The following is a 14,846-nucleotide window of genomic DNA, read 5'->3' as shown; positions in this document are numbered from 1 at the left end:
AAATTATATTTATTTGCTATATTTTATTTATAGATATGTTATTTTAGATTATTAGATTAAATTATTGTCATTTAAAAATATTAATTAATATGTTAATAACATATTAATATAATAATAAATGTATTTTATATTAATATAATTATATGTTCTATTATAAATATTATTTTATTTTTTTTATTTATAGATATTTATAAATTATACCGAAGACTAAGTTTACTCTAAATTTATCTAGACAATAACTACTGACCTGCAAATAATAAAATTCACCATTAATTAATCAACCAGACAAATAAATCAATATATCATAATGAACAAGAAAGGCACAAAATCAACAATTGATAACCATCATTATCCTTAAAGTGATTCAAACTCACCTTTATATTTACTGTATATTGTGTCTGAACGTTTGTTGTTTACATGATCAGGTTTGAAATAAAATGCTGAACATGTGCTCTTCTCCTCCACCCTGCTGACTAATTATGTATCTGTAAACACACCTGATTATAATCATATTCTCTGTAAGTAACGTTGCCAAAGATTCATCCTGGATGTCCACACCTCATCTCCTCCCTATCCAAACATGTGACCTTTTTACAGTCAACACTTTAATACTGTTAAAACATGTGACCTTCAGTGTGACCTGGCTATATTCTTACAACATCATTTTAAGATACAGTGTCATGATTTTAGCAAATCAACAGCATTTCGACTCCTGAAAAACTCTCATTATATAATACAGGGCGTTTGAGCTCATTATATCGCAGTGCAGAAAATACCCCTCTGGGTGTGAGACGGGACAGAATGAAGGGCCTGTATTCACAGGAGCAAGTATGGACACTGTTACCTATTCAAAGAGATTCAGAAAAACCAAACTGTGAGTCATAAAAAACTCAACACCCTCTCCTCAGGCAGCAGAAAACACACCAGGCTAAAGGAGGTAGAAATCAAGCCAAAAGCACAGGAATCAATACAAAACTCCATGCCAATGGAAATATAAGACAGTATTTTGAGTCTGCTGCATTGATTCTGTTTTGTTCCAGTACAAAAGTGAAGGACAAGCATCAGTTTCATGGCCCATTTCGCACAGGTGTATCTCATTTGCATTTATCAGTTTAAAGGGGACCTATTATGCCCCTTTTCACAAGATGTAATATAAGTCTCTGGTGTCCCCAGAATGTGTCTGTGAAGTTTCAGCTCAAAATTCCCCACAGATCATTTATTATAGCTTGTCAAATTTGCCTCTATTTGGGTGTGAGCAAAAACACGCCGTTTTTGTGTGTGTCCCTTTAAATGCAAATGAGCTGCTGCTCCAGAAGAGGGCGGAGCTTTAACAGCTCAACAGCAACAAAGCTGGAGAATCTCACGCAGCAAAAATGAGGATTGTCAGTAACGGTGTTCAGCCTTACATTGTTCAAACCGGAGTCGACACTGATGGAGAGACTCAGGAAGAAGTTACAACTTTTAGACGTTTCTGAATGGTTAGTGGATAAATTTATGTAGTTGCTGTGGAGTTGATTCAACTCATCGACTAGCATGTGCCGTCATGTTCATATTTTGTGCAAATCCAGTGTTGAATTGACCCTCGTTTGTGAAGCAGTCCGGCGTAAAATGACGTCAACAACACTCTACTACAACAACTCTTCCTCTTCTCTAAAGCAGCCCAACATGGCCACACCCCCTTTGTTGTGTGTTCTCAGGGGCGGGGTTTATGTAAATTTTGCGGTTTGTGATGTCACCAACCCAGGAAGAAGCTTGTTGTAGTCCTTACCAGCCGTTTGTTGTAGTCCTTAAAAAGTGATTTCTATAAAGAAAATATCTTCCTTTAAGTTGACTTCGCATATGATTTTAATGCTCAAACAGCAACATTAAAAACTAACTAAAGTTAAAAAAGTGAAATCATAATCAAGGACCCCTTTAAACTTAAAAAAAAAAAATTACAAAATTAGAATTGGTGCCCTGACAACTAACTTAAATACGATAGGTTTAAGTTGATGTACTAAAATTACTAAAGCTGAAAAAGAATATATTAATTTACTATATATTTAATTTCTTTATAGATATTTATAAATTGAGGCCAGACCTATGAAAATAATAAAATTCACTATTAATTAATTAACCTGACAAATAAATTGCTCATAACTGGAACCTAAAACAAAAACTGAAAAAGAAATAAATAAAATATATAAATAGAAATATTTTAAGAACTAATAAAAAAGGGGGTGGGACTAAAATATACAGAGTCCTGCACATGACATGCAGGAAAAAAATTGTAGGCTAAATCATGTGCAAGTCGTTCCCTCGATTTATAAATGGTGCGAAATAGTAAATCGTGCATATGATTTAGCAAATCGCGGGAATGAAATAGTAAATCATGCGCAAGATTTATCAAATCGAGGGAACAAAATAGCAAATTGTGCAAAATAGTAAATCGTGCAAACGATTTTGCAAATTGAGGAAATGAAATAATAAATCGTGCGCAAGACTTAGCAAATAGAGGATTCGAAATAGTAAATCGTGCGCAAGATATATCAAATTGAGGGACCAAAATAGTAAATGGTGCGAAATAGTAAATCGTGCACAAGATATATCAAATTGAGGGATCAAAATAATAAATCATGCGAAATAATAAATCATGCGAAATAGTAAATCATGCGAAATAGTAAATCATGCGACATAGTAAATCGTGCGAAATAGTAAATCATGCGAAATAGTAAATCGTGCGAAATAGTAAATCATGCGAAATAATAAATCGTGCGAAATAGTAAATCATGCAAAATAGTAAATCATGCGAAATAATAAATCATGAGAAATAGTAAATCTTGCGAAATAGTAAATCGTGCGAAATAGTAAATCGTGCAAAATAGTAAATCATGCGAAATAATAAATCATGAGAAATAGTAAATCTTGCGAAATAGTAAATCGTGCAAAATAGTAAATCATGCGAAATAATAAATCATGAGAAATAGTAAATCTTGTGAAATAGTAAATCGTGCGAAATAGTAAATCGTGCAAAATAGTAAATCATGCGAAATAATAAATCATGCGAAATAGTAAATCTTGCAAAATAGTAAATCGTGCGAAATAGTAAATCGTGCGAAATAGTAAATCATGCGAAATAATAAACCGTGCGAAATAGTAAATCGTGCAAACGATTTAGCAAATAGAGGATTGGAAATAGTAAATCGTGCACAAGATATATCAAATTGAGGGACCAAAATAGTAAATCGTGCAAAATAGTAAATCGTGTGAGAACGATTTAGCAAATCAAGGAAATTAAATAGTAAATCGTGCAAAATAGTAAATCATGCGAAATAGTAAATCGTGTGAATGATTTAGCAAATCAAGGAAATTAAATAGTAAATCGTGCAAAATAGTAAATCATGCGAAATAGTAAATCGTGCAAATGATTTAGCAAATCGAGGATACGAAATAATAAATCATGCAAAATAGTAAATCATGCGAAATAGTAAATCATGCGAAATAGTAAATCGTGCAAATGATTTAGCAAATAGAGGATACAAAATAGTAAATCGTGCACAAGATTGATCAAATCGAGGAAACAAAATAGTAAATCGTGCGAACGATTTAGCAAATCGAAGGAAAGAAATAGTAAATTGTGCGAACAATTTAGCAAATTGAAGGAAAGAAATAGTAAATTGTGCACAAGATTTAGCAAATCGAGGATATGAAATAGTAAATCGTGCACAAGATATATCAAATTGAGGGAACAAAATAGTAAATTGTTCGAACGATTTAGCAAATTGAGGAAATGAAATAGTAAATCGAGCGCAAGATTTAGCAAACTGAGGGAATGAAATAGTAAATAGTCCGCATGATTTACTTTTTTTCTTGTGTGTCATGTGCGGGCCTGCATTAAAATTAAAATGAATATTGAAAATATAAAAATGTTATTTATTTTAAAATATTAATAAATACTAAAATAGTATGTTTAATACTAAAATATCACTGAAGCAGATTTTAAATGGGTAAAAGAAAATCCTTTGTTATTGCAGTTCCACCAGTGGCCTGCAAGTGTCAGTAATCTTGTGTTACACTTTCAACAGTTTCAGTCACCTGTGCAGGTGAATCTGACACAAACAGATCAAATTATATCACAAACATTTTTAATCATTAATCATCTTGAAGACAGCACAAGGTTACATGGATATGAGTGTATATTAAATACTGTATGAAAATTCTTTCTCTCAATCATCAACCTGTTGCATAAGTTAATTCTTTGTACATAATACATAAGTTATACTGTTATACTGTGTGCACATACTTCCTAGGGGTTGTGTAGCATGTAAAGTGATATATAATCAGACCAGAGGGTCCAGTGGCCTCTTTGTGGGAGTCTGCATATATCTGTCCCTATTTCCTCTCCTCCTCCTCCACAAAACCTCCCTTCCATTCAAATCTTCTTTGAAAAACAACCCGCAGGCTCCTCTACAGCAGATGTGTGTTTTCAGTACATGACAGAAGGATGTTTCTGTATTCTGGAGAACTCACCGCTCAGCATTCTTGTGAAGTTTCACAGTCCACGATGACATGAACAAACACAACACATGTGCTGCGTTCCCATCACTGACTCCAAACACCCAACGGCTCTTTCAAAACCTTTCAGGAGGGTTTATTTGACTCTTGATTTGAATCTAGTTCCTGAGATGGGAGAGAGATTCAAGAAAAACATGTGAACAGATGTGTGTCTGTATTTGTACTAACTAGATGTGATCAAATTGCTGACAGCCCGTATGAGTTTCACATAACACACGAGCAAGCAAACTCAAGGTCCTTCACCCTGGATTCACTGATACCTAGATTTTTTTGCATATATTATCTTGTCCCAAAAACATGTTGGTCATAAATTAAAGAAATGTAGATTTTTAATATCAATTCAGTGTAAATTTAAAGGGAGTAAAACAAATACATGATGTATAAATACTTTTAAATAGTAAATAATTGTTATTAAATTAATTAATAATTATTATTATAATTAATATTTAAAACTTAAAATATTAAATATATTATATATAAATGTTAATATAATAATAATAATAAACTTAATTCATCATAATATTAATATTACAGTAATAACAATTTAATTAGATTTTAATATAAATTCAGTATAAATTTAAAGGGAGTAAAACATATTAACATGATGCATAAATACTATTAAATAATATATAATTGTTATTAAATAGGTAAATTAATAAATAAATAATAACTTTAATTATTAATTAATATAATAACAATTAATAAAAATATATATTAAATATATTATATAAATATGGATATAATAATAAATATAATTCATCATAATAGGATAGATTTTTAATATCTTAAAGGAAGTAAAACAAATATTGCTGTATAAATATTTTTAAATAGTATATAATAATTGTTATTAAATGAATAAATAAATAATAGGTATTATTAATTAATATTTTTTAAATAATATATATATTAATATAATAATTCATCATAATATTATTGATATTACAGTAAGAATAATGTATATAAATGTTTAATATCAATTCAGTGAAGTAAAACAAATATTAACATGGTGCATAAATACTTTTAAATAGTGTACTAGCCTATATAATTGTTATTAAATAGGTAAATTAATAAGTAATAACTATAATTATTATTTAATATTATATAAATAGCAATATAATTATAAATATATAAATATCAATATAATAATAAACATCATAATTCATCATAATATTATTAATAATGATTTGTATTAATAACAACAACCATTAATATTATTATATGCATATATTTTTGCATATATGAGAAACAAATTGGGGAATGAAATGATCAGGACACATTTGTGACATGTTTGCTGAAGGTAAGCACTGCATGATCTCATTTTCTCGGGTCTGTCGCACTTCAGCCCTGATGTGACGTCACCCGGGGGCATTACATAATGCTGTGAGCGATCAGAGGAGAGCAGATGGAGTTTGATCATCATCAGGTACAGTACACACATCTGAAGTGTTTGCGCGCTGCTGGCACTGAAAAGAGGCGTTTCGCACGCGTCAGCGGACTGAAGTTTGTGGATCTCACACTGACTTTGTGTTTTCCCCTTTCCACAGCATTTCCTCCTGGAGGCTGGCGTTTCTTTTCGCGACTTTGGACTTGCATCAGTCGAGCTGTGATTTGTGTTTCCAGACCATTTTGTCAGTTTGGAGTCGAAACATGAGTGCGAGTGGAAACGCGATGGCGATGTTCGGGATGTGTTTAGCGGACGATCAGATTAAAGTTCTGGAGGAGAATTTCACGAAGGTCAGCAAACATCCCGACGAGACCACGCTGATGCTGATCGCGGCGGAGTGCGGGCTGAGCGAAGAGGAGACAGCGGTGAGTTGATCAGGAGATCCACAGTGCGACAGACCGACGCGACGCGACGCGACAAACTAGAACGCGTCTTTCTGATTGGTAGAATTGGAGCGTTCGCATCTATGTGTTCAGAATCCATCTATCTATCTATCTATCTATCTATCTATCTATCTATCTATCTATCTATCTATCTATCTATCTAAGATAGGTATTAGCACGTGCCTAAATCTGTCTTTAATATTAGAGATATTTCTTTGAATATTTGAATGTAGTCAGAAATAACTTAATAAACACATTTAAAATAATTATTTATTTATTAATAACAATAATTATTATTTAAAACGCACCTACCTTTGGCAATACGGTACTTTGATACAGTATATACCATTGTAACATGCATTTACATCTTTATGTAATTACAAATTTTTAAAAATTTGGTGCTACCATGGTGCATGCCCATTAATTCAGAGTAATACCATGGTAGGTTTTTGCTCAGGTCAGTTCAAACAACATATGGCTTATGAGCCTTTATTGCATAACTGTCTGTCTGACTTTATTTGATCAGAGAAAGTTTATGATAACAGTAATTGTTCAAGTAAATATTAATCGAACACTGCTGCCTCCGTTCTTCATTTTGCTCAAAGTGACTCAACTTCTTAAAAAAACTTCTGGGCTGTGAACTTAAAGTTTTTTTTAGTTAACACACAAGATATTTAACCACGAAGCCACATTACTCTGATGCAGGCTTCTCCTGTGCATTGTCTTCGTTCCTGTTTTGCTGTCAGCAGCTCAAAATAACACACTGACAGCATTAAAAGCCGAAGGGTTTGTGCTCGTGTGAATGAAGCGCTGACACTGACCATAAACAAAGTGTTGGAGCACAATAGACGACCGGAGCGCCTCTGGACGCGCCTTCCCTCTTACGGAGAGGGTCGACATGTTCAAACACATGGTGTCTGATTTCTAAATGCACTCATTTGAATGACAAACCCACACAGGAGTCATGATGTAATGGGGCAGTTAGTAATGCTGCTTATCTAATAGATATTTCAGAGCTTGTGAGCAACACTTCCAGCGCAGCATGAAATTCGGCAGAATGTTTCTGGAAACATTCCATCGTGAGGCTGGTCTGTTTCTGTCACTGTTGTGAAAAACCGAGTGCATTTAGAGTTAATGTGAAAACGCCTTTGTGATACATCATCACACACAAAAGAGCAGGCTTAGTAGTTCAGGGGTGTGTGAATGTATACATTGTACTTACTTAGCCTGTTCTCTCGCTAAAACATGCCCACTACCGTTCAGTTAAAAAGCAACACTTTTATTCATCAAAGAAGCATCAAATTGATCAAAAGTGACAGTAAAGACATTTACAATGTTATGAAAGAATCTATTAAAAAATGCTGTCCTTTTGGACTTTGTATTCATCAAATAATCCAGAAAAAATAAGAATCCGCACAACTGTTTTCAACATGTTTCTTGAGCAGCAAATCATCAAATCAGAATGATTTCTGAAGGATCATGTGACACTGAAGACTGCAGTAATGATGCTGAAAATTCAGCTTTGATCACTGGATATAAATTACAGTTTAACATATATTCACATAGAAAACAGCTGTTTTAAATTGTAATAGTTTTTCACAATATTGTATTTTTTGCTTCATTTTTATCAAATACAGGTTATATATATAATATATACGAATTTGCGAGAAATAAAGTCATTATGAGACACAGTTAGAATCGCATGTTATCAACTCAAAATTGCAAGAAATAGTCATTATCAGAAATAAAGTCAGAATCGCATATTATAAACTCAAAATTGCGAGAAATAGTCAGAATCGCGAGTTATAAACTCAGATCTGTGAGAAATTAAGTCAGTTAAGTTGATCATAAGCATGTGCCTCTAGTTTTCATAATGTCAATATGATGTCAATATTAGAGATATTAACACAACTGTATTCAATATGTTTCTTGAGCAGCAAATCATCATATCAGAATGATTTCTGAAGGATCATGTGACACTGAAGACTGGAGTAATGATGCTGAAAATTCAGCTTTGATCACTGGAATAAATTACACTTTACTATATATTCACATAAACAGATATTTTAAATTGTAATAGTATTTCACTATATTATTTGTTTTGCTGTATTTTTTATCAAATATATATGTAAAAGCCTATTTGAAGGCGATTAAAAATGTGTGAAATGTGCAAAATTGTCATGAAAATGTCAGCATGATATATTCAATGTCATCCAGAAAGCTTGGCGCCGTGCCTCCTCTATGGCTTTATTTCTTAGGCAAATATGACCCGGGGAAAACTGGTTTGAATAACAAACTCTGTCCTAGCTCTGGGGGAAATGATATCACCTCTTTGCATTATTTTAAAGTTAAGAACACTAAAACGCAAAAGGTGCGGTATGAGGAACAGGTGTACACCTCTCTTTCTCTCTCAACTGTAAACCGGTCATGCCTGCTCGCCGTGTTGAGTATTAACGCGGGCTCTGTGTGTATGTGAGGGTTTGTTGTGATGGGTGGATTCTATACCCTGTTTATATACCCTGAAACCTGCAGTGCTGTGAGGTGAGATGAACTGTGCTGCTTTACTTCTGCTGTCGCACAAATGCACAAATGCACAAATGCAGTTCTCACTGTGTTTAAACACCCTGTTTTCTTTTCTTCTGCTGAAAAATGAGTGTTTTTTTAGGTGAACAAACTAAAAATTACCAAAGAGGGGGATTTTACATAGTGCTTTTTATATACTGTCGTGGTCACTGACAGTTTTGCAAGTGTGTTGCAATGCTAGTGTTAAAGATCAGTGTACATCAGTCAGAGCTGTTGTGCAACTGTTTGTTTCTATGAAAATCAGCTCATTTGGGATACGGTTTTAAGATTAGTGTGTTTGTAAAGTCTACAGGTGAAAAGTGACTAAAGTCACATGTGTGGTATCTGTCAGGAGTTATAAAACATTAAAGCACACGAGACAGGAATAGTGAACTTTATCCATCTTGTTTACTCTTTCACTTCCATTCTCAGACACACATTCACACTTCAAAATAGTAAAACAGTTCTTCTCATGAACACAACAACATGTTTGAGAACTTCAGTTGAAACAGATATCAATGAAAACAATGCTAAACCACTCAAATTTTGTTTCCACCATGGAAACTTTTTTCTCATAATTCTGAGTTTCTCACAATTCTGTCAGAACTGTGACAAAGTCGATTTTCGAGAAAAAAGTAGAATTGTGAGTAATAAACTTGAAATTGCAAGAAATAAACTCAGAATTGCAAAAATTAAAGTTGAAATTGCCAAATATAAATTCGTAATTGCGAGAAATAAAGTCAGAATTGCGACAAACTCAGAATTGCGAGAAATAAAGTCAGCATTGCGAGAAATAAACTTAGAATTGGGAGATATTAACTTGGAATTGTAAGAAATAAAGTCAGAATTGTGAGAAATAAAGTCAGAATTGCGAGAAATAAAGTCAGAATTGCGACAAACTCAGAATTGCGAGAAATAAACTCAGAATTGCAAGAAATAAAGTCAGAATTGCGACAAACTCAGAATTGCGAGAAATAAACTCAGAATTGGGAGATATTAACTTGGAATTGCAAGAAATAAAGTCAGAATTGCGAGAAATAAACTCAAAATTGTGAGAAATAAAGTCAGAATTGCAAGAAATAAAGTCAGAATTGTGAGAAATAAAGTCAGAATTGCGAGAAATAAACTCAGAATTGTGAGATATTAACTTGGAATTGCGAGAAATAAACTCAGAATTGCGTGAAATAAACTCAGAATTGCGACAAACTCAGAATTGCGAGAAATAAAGTCAGAATTGCAGCAAACTCAGAATTGCAAGAAATAAACTCAGAATTGCGAGAAATAAAATCAGAATTGCGAGAAATAAAGTCAGAATTGCAGCAAACTCAGAATTGCAAGAAATAAACTCAGAATTGCGAGAAATAAAGTCAGAATTGCGACAAACTCAGAATTGCAAGAAATAAAGTCAGAATTGCGATAAATAGTCAGAATTGCGACAAACTCACAATTGCGAAGAAATAAAGTCAGAATTGTGAGAAATAAAGTCAGAATTGTGAGAAATAAAGTCAGAATTGCGAGAAATAAAGTTAGAATTGCGACAAACTCAGAATTGCAAGAAATAAAGTCAGAATTGCGAGAAATAAAGTCAGAATTGCAAAAAATAAAGTCAGAATTGCAAGAAATAAAGTCAGAATTGCGACAAACTCAGAATTGCGAGAAATAAACTCAGAATTGGGAGATATTAACTTGGAATTGCAAGAAATAAAGTCAGAATTGCGAGAAATAAACTCAAAATTGTGAGAAATAAAGTCAAAATTTCAAGAAATAAAGTCAGAATTGCGAGAAATAAACTCAGAATTGTGAGATATTAACTTGGAATTGCGAGAAATAAACTCAGAATTGCGTGAAATAAACTCAGAATTGCGACAAACTCAGAATTGCGAGAAATAAAGTCAGAATTGCGACAAGCTCAGAATTGCAAGAAATAAACTCAGAATTGCAATAAATAAAGTCAGAATTGCGACAAACTCACAATTGCAAGAAATAAAGTCAGAATTGCGAGAAATAAAGTCAGAATTGTGAGAAATAAAGTCAGAATTGTGAGAAATAAAGTCAGAATTGCGAGAAATAAAGTCAGAATTGCGACAAACTCAGAATTGCAAGAAATAAAGTCAGAATTGTGAGAAATAAAGTCAGAATTGCAAGAAATAAAGTCAGAATTGCGAGAAATAAAGTCAGAATTGCAAGAAATAAAGTCAGAATTGCGACAAACTCAGAATTGCGAGAAATTAACTCAGAATTGGGAGATATTAACTTGGAATTGCAAGAAATAAAGTCAGAATTGCGAGAAATAAACTCAAAATTGTGAGAAATAAAGTCAGAATTGCAAGAAATAAAGTCAGAATTGTGAGAAATAAAGTCAGAATTGCGAAAAATAAACTCAGAATTGTGAGATATTAACTTGGAATTGCGAGAAATAAACTCAGAATTGGGAGATATTAACTTGGAATTGCAAGAAATAAAGTCAGAATTGCGAGAAATAAACTCAAAATTGTGAGAAATAAAGTCAGAATTGCAAGAAATAAACTCAGAATTGTGAGAAATAAAGTCAGAATTGTGAGAAATAAAGTCAGAATTGCGAGAAATAAAGTCAGAATTGCGAGAAATAAAGTCAGAATTGCGAGAAATAAAGTCAGAATTGCGACAAACTCAGAATTGCAAGAAATAAAGTCAGAATTGCGAGAAATAAAGTCAGAATTGCAAGAAATAAAGTCAGAATTGCGAGAAATAAAGTCAGAATTGCAAGAAATAAAGTCAGAATTGCGACAAACTCAGAATTGCGAGAAATAAACTCAGAATTGGGAGATATTAACTTGGAATTGCAAGAAATAAAGTCAGAATTGCGAGAAATAAACTCAAAATTGTGAGAAATAAAGTCAGAATTTCAAGAAATAAAGTCAGAATTGTGAGAAATAAAGTCAGAATTGCGAGAAATAAACTCAGAATTGTGAGATATTAACTTGGAATTGCGAGAAATAAACTCAGAATTGCGTGAAATAAACTCAGAATTGCGACAAACTCAGAATTGCGAGAAATAAAGTCAGAATTGCGACAAGCTCAGAATTGCAAGAAATAATCTCAGAATTGCAATAAATAAAGTCAGAATTGCGACAAACTCACAATTGCAAGAAATAAAGTCAGAATTGCGAGAAATAAAGTCAGAATTGTGAGAAATAAAGTCAGAATTGTGAGAAATAAAGTCAGAATTGCGAGAAATAAAGTCAGAATTGTGACAAACTCAGAATTGCAAGAAATAAAGTCAGAATTGCGAGAAATAAAGTCAGAATTGCAAGAAATAAAGTCAGAATTGCAAGAAATAAAGTCAGAATTGCAAGAAATAAAGTCAGAATTGCGACAAACTCAGAATTGCGAGAAATTAACTCAGAATTGGGAGATATTAACTTGGAATTGCAAGAAATAAAGTCAGAATTGCGAGAAATAAACTCAAAATTGTGAGAAATAAAGTCAGAATTGCAAGAAATAAAGTCAGAATTGTGAGAAATAAAGTCAGAATTGCGAGAAATAAACTCAGAATTGTGAGATATTAACTTGGAATTGCGAGAAATAAACTCAGAATTGGGAGATATTAACTTGGAATTGCAAGAAATAAAGTCAGAATTGCGAGAAATAAACTCAAAATTGTGAGAAATAAAGTCAGAATTGCAAGAAATAAACTCAGAATTGTGAGAAATAAAGTCAGAATTGTGAGAAATAAAGTCAGAATTGTGAGAAATAAAGTCAGAATTGCGAGAAATAAACTCAGAATTGTGAGAAATAAAGTCAGAATTGCGAGAAATAAAGTCAGAATTGCGACAAACTCAGAATTGCAAGAAATAAAGTCAGAATTGCGAGAAATAAAGTCAGAATTGCAAGAAATAAAGTCAGAATTGTGAGAAATAAAGTCAGAATTGCGAGAAATAAAGTCAGAATTGCGACAAACTCAGAATTGCAAGAAATAAAGTCAGAATTGCGAGAAATAAAGTCAGAATTGCAAGAAATAAAGTCAGAATTGCGAGAAATAAAGTCAGAATTTCAAGAAATAAAGTCAGAATTGCGACAAACTCAGAATTGCGAGAAATTAACTCAGAATTGGGAGATATTAACTTGGAATTGCAAGAAATAAAGTCAGAATTGCGAGAAATAAACTCAAAATTGTGAGAAATAAAGTCAGAATTGCAAGAAGTAAAGTCAGAATTGTGAGAAATAAAGTCAGAATTGCGAGAAATAAACTCAGAATTGTGAGAAATAAAGTCAGAATTGCAGCAAACTCAGAATTGCAAGAAATAAACTCAGAATTGCGAGAAATAAAATCAGAATTGCGAGAAATAAAGTCAGAATTGCAAGAAATAAACTCAGAATTGTGAGAAATAAAGTCAGAATTGCAGCAAACTCAGAATTGCGAGAAATAAAATCAGAATTGCGAGAAATAAAGTCAGAATTGCAGCAAACTCAGAATTGCAAGAAATAAAGTCAGAATTGCGAGAAATAAACTCAGAATTGGGAGATATTAACTTGGAATTGCAAGAAATAAAGTCAGAATTGCGAGAAATAAACTCAAAATTGTGAGAAATAAAGTCAGAATTGCAAGAAATAAACTCAGAATTGCGAGAAATAAAGTCAGAATTGCAAGAAATAAACTCAGAATTGCGAGAAATAAAGTCAGAATTGCGACAAACTCAGAATTGCAAGAAATAAACTCAGAATTGCAAGAAATAAACTCAGAATTGCGACAAACTCAGAATTGCAAGAAATAAACTCAGAATTGCGACAAACTCAGAATCGCGAGAAATAAACTCAGAATTGTGAGATATTAACTTGGAATTGCGAGAAATAAAGTCAGAATTGTGAGAAATAAATTCAGAATTGCGAGAAATAAAGTCAGAATTGCAAGAAATAAACTCAGAATTGCAAGAAATAAACTGAGAATTGCGACAAACTCGGAATTGTGATGAAAAAAGTCAGAATTGCGCAAAAAGAAATTGTAATTGTGAGATAAAAGTTTACATTTTTTATTAAATGGAGGAAACAAGCTTCCATAGATAATCCTGTACTCTGTAAGAAAAAATGAACATTTTTTTTAGCTGATCTCCTCATGTCTCTCTTTCTCTTTCCTGTAGAAATGGTTCAGGATGCGAAACGCTCAGTGGAGGAAAGCAGAAGGCCTTCCTGCTGAACTGGGATCAGTGAAGGACTGAGGGAAGATCTTCATTCTTCATGTTTTCTTGCTCTTTTTCTCTCTGATGTTCAGTAGACCTGGAGTTGGATTTGTTTAATTTTATCAAAGTTGTAATCTTTTTCTCGAAACATAGTGAATGTATGCCATGTATTTTTATTGCCATAATATCTATCAAATGTACGTAAATAAACTAATGTAAGCATCTGTATATAAAGAATTACATCTATATTTTCAGAGTTTTATTTTCTGTGTTAAATAATTATTCTAGAGCTCGTTTGCTTTCTCATTAGGAGGATCATGATGAAGCAGAGAAACAGAGAAAGTGTGACACTTTATCTATAAACATAAAAAATAATAAACAAGATCTCTTTAATATCTCAGTTGTTTGTCCTAAAATGAGATTAAATGGAGAGCAAATGAACATGTATTCTGCTTCTCAGATTTTTCTTCTACAAAAACAGATTGCAGTAATCTCACATTTATCTCCACTAGAGGTCCAGAAGAAATCTCAATGTCTCAAACTCTGCTCAGATATTAAAGTCTGCAATCAAAAGTCAAATATGTCAGAATGAACTCCAAAAAAAAAAAAAAAAATCACATTCACCTAATATGACAATTGCTTTGTTTATCTGTTACTTTAAGAAGAATCACGTCAGCTGACACAATGAGAACTGAGTCAAGTTTCATGATCTATGAAAGCAACATCTGAGCAGGTTTTCACTTGGAG

At 32.6% G+C, this 14,846-nt stretch overlaps 1 protein-coding gene across 1 annotated transcript; it reads left to right on the top strand.

The window, feature by feature from the left end:
- Positions 1–5,829: 5,829 nt before the first annotated feature.
- On the top strand, positions 5,830–14,494 carry hopx (HOP homeobox). Its single transcript, XM_048187949.1, has 3 exons — positions 5,830–5,977; positions 6,099–6,363; positions 14,061–14,494. The coding sequence occupies exons 2-3, from the start codon at positions 6,202–6,204 to the stop codon at positions 14,136–14,138; spliced, it is 240 nt and encodes a 79-aa protein (XP_048043906.1). The 5' UTR covers positions 5,830–5,977; positions 6,099–6,201; the 3' UTR covers positions 14,139–14,494.
- Positions 14,495–14,846: the final 352 nt, after the last annotated feature.

This window comes from Megalobrama amblycephala, linkage group LG4 (genome assembly GCF_018812025.1).
Source record: "Megalobrama amblycephala isolate DHTTF-2021 linkage group LG4, ASM1881202v1, whole genome shotgun sequence".
Classification (NCBI taxonomy): Eukaryota; Metazoa; Chordata; class Actinopteri; order Cypriniformes; family Xenocyprididae; genus Megalobrama; species Megalobrama amblycephala.
Note: the sequence above shows the minus strand (reverse complement) of the source record. Positions and strands in the feature narration are given on the sequence as shown.

Excerpts from the sequence above, each read along its gene's own strand:
- hopx (XM_048187949.1), top strand. The coding sequence starts at position 6,202 with ATGAGTGCGAGTGGAAACGCGATGGCGATGTTCGGGATGTGTTTAGCG. Across the intron at positions 6,364-14,060 it reads TGAGCGAAGAGGAGACAGCG|AAATGGTTCAGGATGCGAAA; the intron begins GTGAGTTGATCA and ends TCTTTCCTGTAG.